This window comes from Mustela lutreola, chromosome 5 (genome assembly GCF_030435805.1).
Source record: "Mustela lutreola isolate mMusLut2 chromosome 5, mMusLut2.pri, whole genome shotgun sequence".
Taxonomy (NCBI): domain Eukaryota; kingdom Metazoa; phylum Chordata; class Mammalia; order Carnivora; family Mustelidae; genus Mustela; species Mustela lutreola.
Window position 1 is genome coordinate 34,447,765 of NC_081294.1, and position 12,339 is coordinate 34,460,103.

General features: G+C 42.5%; 1 protein-coding gene across 5 annotated transcripts in view; it reads left to right on the top strand.

Annotated features, from left to right (window-relative positions):
• Window positions 1-805: 805 nt before the first annotated feature.
• The window catches only part of NNT (nicotinamide nucleotide transhydrogenase), a 97,075-nt gene continuing 85,541 nt past the window's right edge, over window positions 806-12,339 (top strand). The window contains exons 1-3 of one of the 5 annotated variants that reach the window (XM_059173936.1): window positions 806-824; window positions 5,824-6,024; window positions 10,482-10,711. In XM_059173936.1, the coding sequence (XP_059029919.1) occupies window positions 5,871-6,024; window positions 10,482-10,711 (384 nt within the window). In that variant the 5' untranslated portion in view covers window positions 806-824; window positions 5,824-5,870. The other 4 variants (XM_059173934.1, XM_059173935.1, XM_059173933.1 and 1 more) reach the window with 4 other exon arrangements.

The window sequence follows — 12,339 nt, forward strand, 5'->3', positions numbered from 1 at the left end:
TCAGGAGAAGGGCAGTGTTTTTCCTTGACATCCTCTGGATGCCAGTAGAAGTTCGTTAGTTGAATGACCTTTTATGCTGATTAAAAGCACGAGATGGACGTCCTTTATTTTAAAATTTATTTATTTGTCAGAGAAAGAGAGAGAGAGAGAGGGATCAAGCACAAGCTGGGGGAGCTGCGGGCAGAGGGAGAAGCAGGCTCCCTGCTCAGCTCGCTCCATCTGGGCGCTCTGGGATCCGCTGATGACCTAGGGCTGAAGGCAGACTAAAGTGTAAGAGATGTTATTAAAGGGGTTCTCTGAAGATTCTTTTTAAAGGAATATCTCTGTTTTGCCTATCTTAAATATTTCACTTAAAGTAAAAAGCAGTGATCATGCTGACATTTCATGATGATTGAGCGTTGGCTAAGTGAACCATTTTATGTATTTGATTCTTCTCACTTTTAATCAGAAGACACCTGCTGACTAACAGAACTATGTGGAGAGGACAGGCAGGTCCTTATGTTTTGGGGTCCTTTAATCGTTTTGGTGCCATCAACTCCGGCCATGTCCGGCCAGTTCATGTCCATCTCTAGCTGCTGGATATTAATACTACCAGCGTCACACGGCTTTCTCTGGGCCCGCCGTGGGAAGAAGAATACGCAGATGTGTGTTAATTTGGGGGCCTTGACATCGTTTCCGAGGAATCTAACTCCACCTCCCCGGGCAGAATGCAAAAACAGCGCCTTCCTTCCCGCCCTTCACAACCCCGTGACCTCCTCCCACTTGGCTTTTGGTCCTCTTCTGTTACAGAAGTTCTGATTTTTTCCTAGACAGCTAGGGGGAAGGTACCAAAAGTGGAGTAATATTATCTCTTTATTTGCTCTGGTGGGACGCTGGAGAGGAAATCACACTTGCAGCTGGTTCTCCAGTTACACATGTAGCGCTGCAAACTTCAGCGCCCGCGCAGGGCTCCAGGTTTGATTGACAAGGACGCGCCGAGAGAAAGCGCGGAGGCGGGGCAGGGGGCCGCGGGTCGAGCCCGAGACAAAGAGGTTTTGGCTGCTATTGAGGAGTGAAGGGCCCCTTGGGGTAACTAGCTTTGAGCTCCCAGGGGGCGTTCGGCGACGTCGTGTTCTTGTCGGGAGCGAGGGAGGCAGGCACCCGGGCCGAGCGGGCTGCGGGGCGGGGTGGGGAGGGGGCGCGGGGCGGAGGAGGGGGCGCCAGAGGGGGTGGAGGGGTGCGCGCCGCCGTCACGTGGCCTCTGCCGCCGCGGGGTTGGGGCTGTTCTTCCGGGTTGGAGGCGCAGAGCGGTGGGGCCCGAACCCGGGTCTGCCAGCGCGGCGTCCCCCGCCGCGTGCCGCCCACGGCCGCCTGGCCTCCCAGCCAAGGTGAGCGGCGCGGCGCGGGCCGCCCAGGCGCGGGATTGGGGCGCAGCTGGGGAGGGGCCGCGGGGGCTCGCGGGGATGGTTCGGGCCCCCGCCGTGGAGACCTGTCAAGGAGCAGAAGGGGGCGGGGTCGGCAGTGACCCGGGTGCGGGGTGCCCCGCGGCGCCCGCAGGCAAGAGGCTTGGGTCCGGAAGGAGAACCGCGCTTCGAGGGCCCTCTTTCCTGTCTCTTGCTGGGGCGACGTGGAAAGGAGTGGCCGGGTGGTTGGGAGACTGGGTACTCGCAGGGGTCAGGGGACTGGCAGCTGTGCAGGTGCAGATCTTGGAGCTTTGGGGGGGGGGCAGCGGGAGTCGTGCGGTGTCATTTCTGCCCGCAAGATGGGAGGAGGAGGGGAGGTCATAGAGGACTTTGGATAGAGGGTGCACCTGGAGAAGTGGCAGCTGGACGCCCCGAAATTGTGCTAGAACCTTGAGGGAATTCGGGGTCGACCTAGGCGAGCGAAAGTTGTGAGTGTGCGGGTCTGTGCGGGCTGATGGTGGTCCTGGCAAACTTCAGCCGGGCAGAGGGGGGCTCGGGGTTTGGCGACCGGGAGGAGACAACGGTGGGGGCCGAGCTGATTCGAACCCTGGAGGCGGAATGTCTATTATTCGGCCTCGGCCAATCGGCTCCGGGGGAAGGTTATAAATAGCGGTCCGGTGCAGTTGCCAGCTGCGCGGCAGTTTAGTGGCTGGAGGAGAGGGGCGGTACCGGTGGGTTTGGGCGAGGTCACACTGCCTGCCAGTCTAAGCTTCTGTAGGATATAGTGTCCTTGGTTGGTATGCTTCGATTTAAAAGCGTGACTTGTTTACGGTTGCGGGCGTCCTTTATTCGTCCTGTTTTTCAGGGCAGTCGTAAAAAGATCGCCTTGTAAGGAGTCTTGTGGGACAGACTCCGTTTCGAGGGGGCTTGCATGCTTTTATTTAAAATGTCCCCTCTTCTCCATCGCACCCCCTTTATTTGCAAACCTGGCTATTTTTTTTAAATTTTATTAAATGTACAGTTTAGGATTACTTTCTTATCAGCAAATGTGCTCAGGCTTTACCTTTGCTGATGGAATCAGTTTTCCACAAGGATACACAGCATTTCATTTTCAAAGGAAATTTCCTGAAACTCTGTAGAATGTGTTCCCTAGATACCTAGGTTTCAGGTTACCTAGCCCTAGTTATTCATTCATTCAGTCAAAAAAACACTTGCTGTTTTCCTACCTACCAAAGCTCTGGGCCAGTTAAAATACCAAAGTGAATAATAATAGCAATTAAGATACTGTGTCTTTTTAATATTCACAACCCAAAAAGGGCAGTGCTGTCATTATCATGTTAAAGGTGAGGATATCAGGTTCAGAGGAGTTAAGTGACTGATTGGCCAAGGACACAGCTAATCAAGGGCTTAAAACCCACAGGTCACCTTGTTAGATTGTAGGCTGCCCTCTCTCTCTCTGCCCTCAATAATTTTAGGGATGGGACGCCTGGATGGCTCAGTTGGTTGGACAACTGCCTTTGGCTCAGGTCATGATCCCAGAGTCCCAGGATCGAGTCCAGCATCGGGCTCCCTGCTCCATGGGGAGTCTGCTTCTCCCTCTGACCTCGCTCATGCTCTCTCTCATTACCTCTCTCTCAAATAAATAAATAAATAAAATCTTAAAAAAAAGAATTTTAGGGAAGATAATTGTTCAAATTACTTAACATTACACTGCTGCACGGATGATATACTAATTTTTTTTTCAATTTTGAGTTGTAAAGATTTCCCCCATCTCTTCAAAGTCACAGAAGCACGTGGATAATAAAATAGAAGAGAGCTTTTTAAAAAAATTTTTAAAAGATTTTATTTATTTATTTATTTTAGAATTCTTTTTTTAATTAAAAATTTTTTTTTAATTTTTAATTTTTAATTTTTTATAAACATATAATATATTTTTATCCCCAGAAGAGAGCTTTTTAAGTGAAGGAAAGAAAGGGGTAAATGTGACAATTAAGCTAGTATTCTATGTTTGATGGAAACAAGTACCTGCCTGTGAGAACACAGTCTCAGATATTCTCTGAATATCTTTCAGGGTCATTTGTAGAGATTTAGGCTTAGTGGTAGGAACCGTTCCTGTCAATAAACTACTTTCTGATTGCTGTCTGGTTACGTTCATAACTTGATTATGTGGAGTTTTTTGGAGAGATCAGCCTCTGAGGGCCTTGTCCTTAACTGATGTCTGATGCCAGGGATCTGTTCAACATCAAATTCCCATTTTCCAAGTAGGCAGGGCAGTTTTTTCCAGATTCTATGAAATAGGACTTCAGCTTTAAGGCATTGTAAAATCTCATCATAAAAGTTTTTAGAGCCGAATGGGGGGGGGGTCTTACAAATGAGCTTTCTTATGTTTTATAGATGAGCAGATTGAGGTGCAGAGAGACTCAGGTCAAGCAGGGAGTGAGTGGCAGTGGGTCTGGGTAAACTTCATCAGCCCCACGAGAACGGTGGTTGTTGGGGAGGTGGGATGATCCAAGAAGAGAAACTAGGGTAAGTGGGGAGATTGGAATAAGACTAGGTCATTGGTAATGGTAGGACGAATCTCCCTCAAGGCAAGAATTTTTTATATCTGTATCTTTTATACATCTTTGTATCTCCCTTGGTTCTTGGCATAGATTCACTGAATGTTTTGAATGTAGGGCTGGTTTGCTCTCCATCCTCAGCCATGACTAGCCCTACAAGTGACCCATGAATAAATAAGGAGAATATTTATGGGACTCAGGAATGCTTGGGATTGAAATGAAATGACATGTGGAAACACTGAAAATATAAAACTTCTTCAAGGGCAAAGCATTATTCATACACATTTCTGATTGCCTGAACCAATCTCGCACGCTTCCCCTTACTTACCTTTTTTTTTTTTTTATTACTCTCTCCATCTTAAATGTTTATTTCTTTTCTTTTTTTCTGAGAATGCATAATCTCCTCCTTCGAGGCCTCAAAGAACTTTGGACTTGCCTTACTCTGCTTTGTAGTGTTATTACTTGTTGACTTTTCTTATCTCAAAATGTGTGACCTATTCCAGTTTGATTTTACAGATGCTTCTAACGGCTGTGCCTCTGACTAAGCTCTCTACACGTGTTTGTTGAATTAAAGGGCATTTTAAGAATAAGCACCATCTGGATTAAGGATTTCCATTCCCAGTGTGGCTTTCTGGTATTTGTAAGAAGTTGCATCAGGGAGTTGTAGCAGCAGTTCTGAGGGAGCTGGATGCTGGAAGAATGCTTATGGAGGTCTTCTGGGACTGGAGGCCCACATGATGGTGCAGAACTTTTAAAGTAGTTGTTGGAGTTAGCTGAGCTTGAATGATAGGGTTTCAGATCTTCTACTTTTTCCTGATTTTGAAGGAAAGAAAAGAAGGTTGGGGGTTAGGGGAACATTGGGAATCCAGGAATGGTGGGGGTACCTTCCACATACCCCTGGGGTTCTGCCATGGAGAGCAGTGGAGGGAACCCCTGAAGCTTAGGTCCTCCAGCCCCGTAGAGCTGGTGAAGAGTGGCCACTTGTGAGAACCACTGATGGAAGAGTTCCTAGTGGCACCCATACCTACAAGCACAAACTTATGTGATAATGGCATTTTCCTTTCTTTTTAAAAATTGGAGTCATAGCCCACACATGTTTAATTTTCTTTTTTTTGGGGGGGGGGATTTTATTTATTTATTTGACAGAGAGAGAAAGAGAAAGAGAGAGAGAGAATAGGCAGAGGCAGGCAGAGAGAAGGGGAAGCAAGCTCCCGCTGAGCAGTGAGCCCGATGTGGGGCTTGATCTCAGGACCCTGAGATCATGAACTGGGCCAAAGGCAGAGGCTTAACCCACTGAGGTGCCCCATGTTTAATTTTCTTAAGATGTGCACTTGGCGAACATGCATCTCATGTTCACTTATCTCAATTCAGGGGGTCTTACAGGATAAGCATCTTGCTGTACTGACTAGGTTGCCAGTGTTTTCTGTTCAACATGGTGGCTAAGTAGCTTGCTATTATACAGAATTATAGACCATTTAAGGGAAATTCAAGGATACCTGTGTTATTTTTGTTGTACATGCAGACTTAGAAGGTAACTTGCCTGTTAGATGTGACTAAACTCTAGCAGTTTTCTTTTTTAGCTTTCCAGCTACATTAGGGATCAATTAGACTTAGGTGATTGAGGCTTAGAATTGAATAATAGGTTTAGAACCACAATTTAAGTGGGAAAATGAATTCCAAGTTTTAAATATCTGAGTTGGAAACAAACTTTTGAAGCATCTTCTGTAAGTAAAGGACTCGGCAAATAAATTCATCTTAGGTGCCCACACACAACTTTTATATTCCAAGCTCTTTGAATTAGTATTTTAAAAAATGTTTTTGATGTTCAAATGACAAAGTATGTTTTTCTTAGCACATAAGTGCTTTATTTTCTTTCCTTTCAGTATTTTACCGTCAAGGAAATTTGGCATCCAGAAAGTTGGGAGCTCATATGAACATGGCGAGTCTACTGAAAACCGTGGTGACGGGCTGTTCATGTCCGTTACTTAGCAATTTGGGGTCCTGTAAGGTTATACATGGGAAGAAGGATTTTTTACGAACATTTCATACTCATCAGGCCCTGTGGTGTAAATCTGGAAAACCAGGTAAAGTCTCATGTCAATTTATGTAAATCAAACCTTCAAGTTGTAGAAGCTAATAGATCTTCTGATGATTGATAAAAGGAAAAACATGGAATGTGATAGCCTGGTGTTTGTGAGTCATTATTTTGCATTTAAAAAAAGCCCAAGGAGTGCTTTTTTATATTTTCCATGTGTAGAAGTTACTGATCATCAGTGCTAATAGAAAAGAAAAGAAAATAGAAAAAGAGGAACAATAAACCAGTTGAGTTGTATCCGGGAAGCTATTGCTCAGCGAAACCATTTCTCCCAGCAGCTCTTCCTCTTTCCTTGTCAGTACTGAGGAATTGTAATATACATGGCTCATCTCTGCTCAAGAATTAGCAACTAAGTATATGAATTAATCTGAAGTAGTGCTTCTTAGTTTAGTGAATGGCAACTTCATTTCAGTTGCTCAGTTCAGAAACCTTGGGGTCATCCTAGATCTTCATAGTAGGTATGGGTCATTCTACCTTATATCTGGAGTCTGTTCTCACCATCACTGCTGTTATCGTCCTGTTCCATGGCACCATCATCTGTCACTGGGACTACTGTGCTAGGCTTCTAAATGCTCTCTATGCTTTCTGCCTCTGCTCCTGCTACAGTCTGTACTCTACACAACAGCATTATCTTTTAAAAATGAAAGATCATGTACTTTTCTATTCAAAATTTGCCAGTGTCCTAGCCCATGCAGAGTTAAGAGCTGAAGTCTTTCAGTGGCCTACAAGGCCTTCCCTGCCAGGATCCCCATGCTGCTGTTCTAGTGTGCAGGCCAAAAGGAGCTGAAGCTAAATAAGGGCTTTCTAAGCTGAGTGAGATCCGTTTATGCATTTTGCACAAAGGCCCTCCTAGGACTCTGTCTATACCTCATTGGCCAAAACTCAGGTGGCCATTATGTGGTTGTAAGGGAGACTTGGACATAAAAGAGGTCCTTTGTTCTAGATGATGACATATTCCACTAAAATAGACATTTTTTAACTAAGGTGGAAGAACAGGATGGATGTTTGGGGGGAGGGGTAACCTAAAGGCTTTGCCACATAGAATAATGCCCTTCTTTTTAAGTTTGTGGGACTCTTTGCATTTGGGATCCCAACATTGCTATGCTTTTTGAGTTCTTAGGTCTGTCTATCACAGAATTCACAGCCTCTTTTCTTGTTCTCACATGGCAAGTGACTCTTAGCCATGTACCTGCACTGGTACCTGCACACTCCTCAATTTTATGTTCAGATTTTTATTTTATTTTAGGTGTTCTAGAAAGCCAAGTGATCCAAGTGTGATAAAACTGTGTATAAGATAAAAGTAAGTAACTGCATTGAGTATGTGAGAGTTGTCCTTGTGAATAAAGGCTGGACATCTAGGTCTCTATAGCGACTATGCAGGAGACTTGTTTATTCAATTTCTTTTTTTTTTTTTAAGGATTTTATTTATTTATTCGACAGAGAGAGATCACAAGTAGGCAGAGAGGCAGGCAGAGAGAGAGAGAGAGGAGGAAGCAGGCTCCCTGCTGAGCACAGAGCCCGATGCAGGACTCGATCCCAGGACCTTGAGATAATGACCTGAGCTGGAGGCAGCAGCTTAACCCACTGAGCCACCCAGGCGCCCCTCAATTTCTGGCTCTTGACTATTTCCTAGATAATTCCTTTTTATATCTAAAAGATAAAGATTCTATTTAAAATATATAACACCACAATTTCATTACCACATTGAAAAGAACGGACAGTACCCAGTTAGTATTCATATTTTTTTTCCATTTTTTTTTAACGGTTGCCTTACCCAAATAATGATCCAAACAAGGTCCGTACGTTGTATTTGCTTGCTACATCTCTTCTTTTGTTCTCTGTGCTTCCCTTTTTCTCCTTTTAATTTATTTGTTGAAGAATATCATTGTTGCCTTGCAGAATTTCACATTCTAGATTTAGCTGACAGAATTCCCTTGGTCTTATTTATCCAGTTCCTCTGTCCCTTGTATTTTCTGTGCCATTTGGCTAGATCTAGAGGTTTGATCAGACTCAGGTTGTCTTTTTTTGGGCAGGAATGCTTCATGGATGACGCTGTGTACGATCTATTACATTACATCAAGAAGATTAATCAGTGAGTTTAGATGTTGTTGGTATCCATCAACAACAAGTTCTCATCAGTGTTTCATTCAAAGGCTATACAGCTGTTTAATGATCAGTAACTAAATCCATGGTTTCATGGGGGGGTTTTAAAATGGTGATATGCTATCATTTTATCTCCATTTAGAGCTAGAATTTTTCTGTAAGAAAAACTTTCCCTCTCTTATTTAGTTACCCTGAGGTTGCGATGGTGAGGTGGGATGAATGTTGATTCTGTCCCATTATTTACTAGTTTTGGTAATAATGTCTTGGTACCCCTAAGTATTAGTTGTCTATTTCTGCTATACAAGTGATCACAAATATACTTTCTTCATATGACACAAATGTATTGTCTTGCACTCCTGGAAGCCAAAGTCTAGAATGGCTCTCACTAGGTTTATATCAAGGTGTTGGTGGGGCTGTCCTTCTGGTGGCTTTAGAGGGAGGTCTTTTTCCTTACCTTTCCAGCTTTTGGAAGCTGCTTGCATTCTTTGGCTCGTGGCCCCCACTTCCATATCATCTTCAAATTACTGTTTGACTCTGACTCTTCTGCCTTCTTTTTCCACAGTTAAGGACCCTGGTGAGTGCATCTGGCCCACCCAGATAATCCAGGATAATCTCCTTGTTTCAGGGCCACTTGATTAGCAACTTAATTCCATCTGTTACCCTGATTCTCCTTTGGTGTGTATCCTAACATATCCACAGGTTCTGAGGATTAGATGGTGGCTATCTTTGGGAGACCCTTACTCTGCTTTCTACACATCTGCTAAAGCTGGCTAGCGAAGCTTTTTAAAAATTCTTGTTTTTTGAGTATCATGACTAGCTCACTTGGATGTGTTTTATTACATTGCAGTTCATTATTCTCTTTCCTGCTCAGATTGCTTCTTATTTGGCCAAGCGGATGCCCTTTCAGGTTGGCTCCTGAATCTTCATTCATCTTTGGTAGCTTCCTTGACTTAAGGTATAATAGGGCCTAGGTAATCTGAGGTTGTCAGATAAGTAAACTCCAAGTGTGATTTAACTTTGCACATCAATCCAAAATATTTTCCAGCTTTCTATTATTTTCCTCCCTCTTCTTTAAGTAGAGGGTAAGATTCATTGTATTTTTGCCTTTGGCTTACTATCAGTTATTACTGATTATGGAGTATGGGGTCTAAGACTGTGATCAAGTGAAGGTATTTTTAGGTTGACTTCATTTCTCTAAGGCCTCACTTAATGACTATTGTTATTCTGTGGAGATAATTTTTTTTATTATGTATATTTAGAGTTTAAGTTGTTAGAATAGATTTCCTAAGCTTTAGTAAAACATATAGAAGCAGATCTTTATTTTAAAAAAATCTATTTATGCCTGCATGTTGAGTAAAACAACAGAAGAAACTAATCTACTTTGGCTAAAGCTGTTCAGAACCATCTATAAATACTTTACGTATATCATACAGGCTGTTTTGGTTTGCAAGGAACAAGATCCCATTAGGATATATTTTGTGATGAGGGTTTATTGTATGGTTCTTGGGAAGTACAGAAGCCCAGGAAACTGTTCATATACTTCTTGGAAAAGTAGAATGTTCTTCTGGATTTCATAGCTATGGCTCATCTTTCATCTTTGTATCGCTACTCCTAATGTTTCTACTGCTGTTGCTGTATACCTCCCTTTGATTACCTCTTGACTGCTTCCAAATAGCTTCTGTACCATTTACTCCCTCTGTCCTTTTCTGTGGCACTCAGAATCCCTGAGAAAGAACCTGACTGGATTGAATCATCACTGGCCAACATAGAGTGTCCTTGGGCAGTTCCTGTGTAAGTCATATCAGAGGTGTCTGGCCTGTAGACTGTTATCTTTGACCCAGCTGTGGATCCCTGGTCTGATCAGCTGTGGCCAAGAATGTAGAGTCTCAGGATATAACCTTGGAAATCTATGAGGAATTTCTTGTGGTCAAATGGCCAGGAAGGAAACTCTTGAGTGCAGCAGGCCACCAAAGTGTCTAGTATAGCGTAGTTCTTCAAAACAGCAAATTACTTCCGTCTTCCTTAAAGGTAAGGACAAGGAGACCATAAACCCCAGAGGGGTCGTTTGAAGAGTGGAATTTGCCTGTTGATTGATTTTTCACAACCCATTTCCCCCCCTAAGGCTAAACTAATCTAGTCATGTGCCTTGAAGAGAGCCATTTGGCTAAATGAAATATTTGGGTATTTTCTGGGGAACGGGCATAAATATTTTCCATCATTGATAAAAAAAACTCAGTATGACTATGAAGTGGGAACATTATGTTGAGCTGTAACTTGTATGTGTAGTATATTTTGAACAAACTGCCCATTTTTGTTTTTATGTTGTTTTTTTTACCTTTGTAGGAATTCCATATAAACAACTGACTGTTGGTGTCCCCAAAGAGATTTTCCAAAATGAGAAGCGGGTGGCCTTGTCTCCTGCTGGTGTTCAGGCCTTGGTCAAGCAGGGCTTTAGTGTTGTCGTGGAATCAGGTGCTGGTGAAGCTTCTAAGTTTTCTGATGATCACTACAGAGCAGCAGGTGCCCAGATCCAAGGGGTGAAGGAAGTGCTGGCTTCTGATTTGGTGGTCAAAGTAATTATTCTTTTCCCCCCTCATTTATGGCATGCTGACTTTTAAAAAACTTTTCATAAGAAAATTATATTACTCTATTGCTGTGTCTCTTCATATTTTCAAACAATGCCTTTTCTCAGAGAAATCCTTGCATGTTGTGAATATTCTTCATATTCCAGTAGAACTTTTATCAGGCAGTGTGATCCATGGTTAACCACGAAAGGAGAAAGTGATCTTCCTTTTTACATTTGTCCTGTGGGAATTCCCTTTTTTTTCGCTGGGGAGAATTTGCACTTCCTGGTTCATATATATCTAAAATACCTACAGGTGAGTATTTAACTGCTACTGGAATAGAAAAAAGGCATGGAATCCTCCTGGGACTGAATGTACAGTGATCTTCTGTTACATAGAAGGATCAGTGAGGTAATTGACATAAATGCTATTTCTAGAGAGGGCAGCGCTGCCCTGGATAAAGCAACATGGGGCTGAGTGGAGAGTAGCCATACCTACTTTAATAAAAGGTTTTAATATACAATAGCATCTCTGTGCTGAAGAACTTTAGATGTAAAACCTAAAGTAAAAATTCATATAGAGGAAGGAAGAGATTGCATCCCAAGTCTAGCAGAGATAATTACTAGAGGGGAGCATTAACTTAAATCCTAAGCCTTCTGCAACCAAGACAAGGAGGAAAATAGGGATCATAGAAGCATGATCATTAGGCTGAAAGAAGCTCCTTACTTTTTTAGGAAACACGAGCTGTGTGTGTGTGCGTGTGTGTGTGTGTGTATTAATTTCTAAGATGAATCAGTCACATAATTTTTTTCATAATCTCTATTGAATAACTTGCGTAGAGTCTTAGTGATTTTTGCAGAAGACAAAAAATTTTTTGCTGTAGACATTAGTAGTAAAATAAATGGTATGTAGGTAAGTTGTAATTCAACTAAAGCTTTTAGAATGTTTAGGTGTGCAGATGCTTAGTGATATACTTAGTATGTTAAAAGAGCTTAGATAGAAAAATAAGTATAATCCATTCCAATATCTGCTCTAGGGATCAAAAAATTTTGAGACATCCCACAGTAAAGGGTTGGTAGGGTAGGGTACACATAAGTTTTGGAAATGCTTTGTGTTCTTATTAGAGACTCAGTGTGTAGGAGCATGTTAAATGCATTGAGAAACCCTATAATATTGAAACATATAACTCTATGCTTGCATTAATAAGCTACTTGGCTTTGGGACCTGTTTTTTTTTTTTTTTTTTTTTAATCAAACCTTTACTATCTTATGGAACTAGTGATCTAAAAAGCACATTCAGGGAAGCATTCTATTGACTTAAATCACTCAGGTGCCAGTTGTTTCAGCTGAGCATTTGATAGGGGCCAGGAGCATTAATGCAAAGTTGTCCTCTAATTTTTATTAAATCTATATTATAGATTCTCACTGAGGAAAAATAGACCTTGCCAGAGAGTCTTAATTAAGTACAGAACCTTAATTAATTAATTAAAATCACATAAATCACTAGAGCAGCAACTGACATGGGAGTAACCAATAAAGGTGTCTCATAGGTAAATTGAGATGAAATGCTGTGGAATGAAAGTTTTGACCCAGTGTCTGTGTTTCGGTTTCCTTTTAAAATGTAAGTCCCTGAGCTAT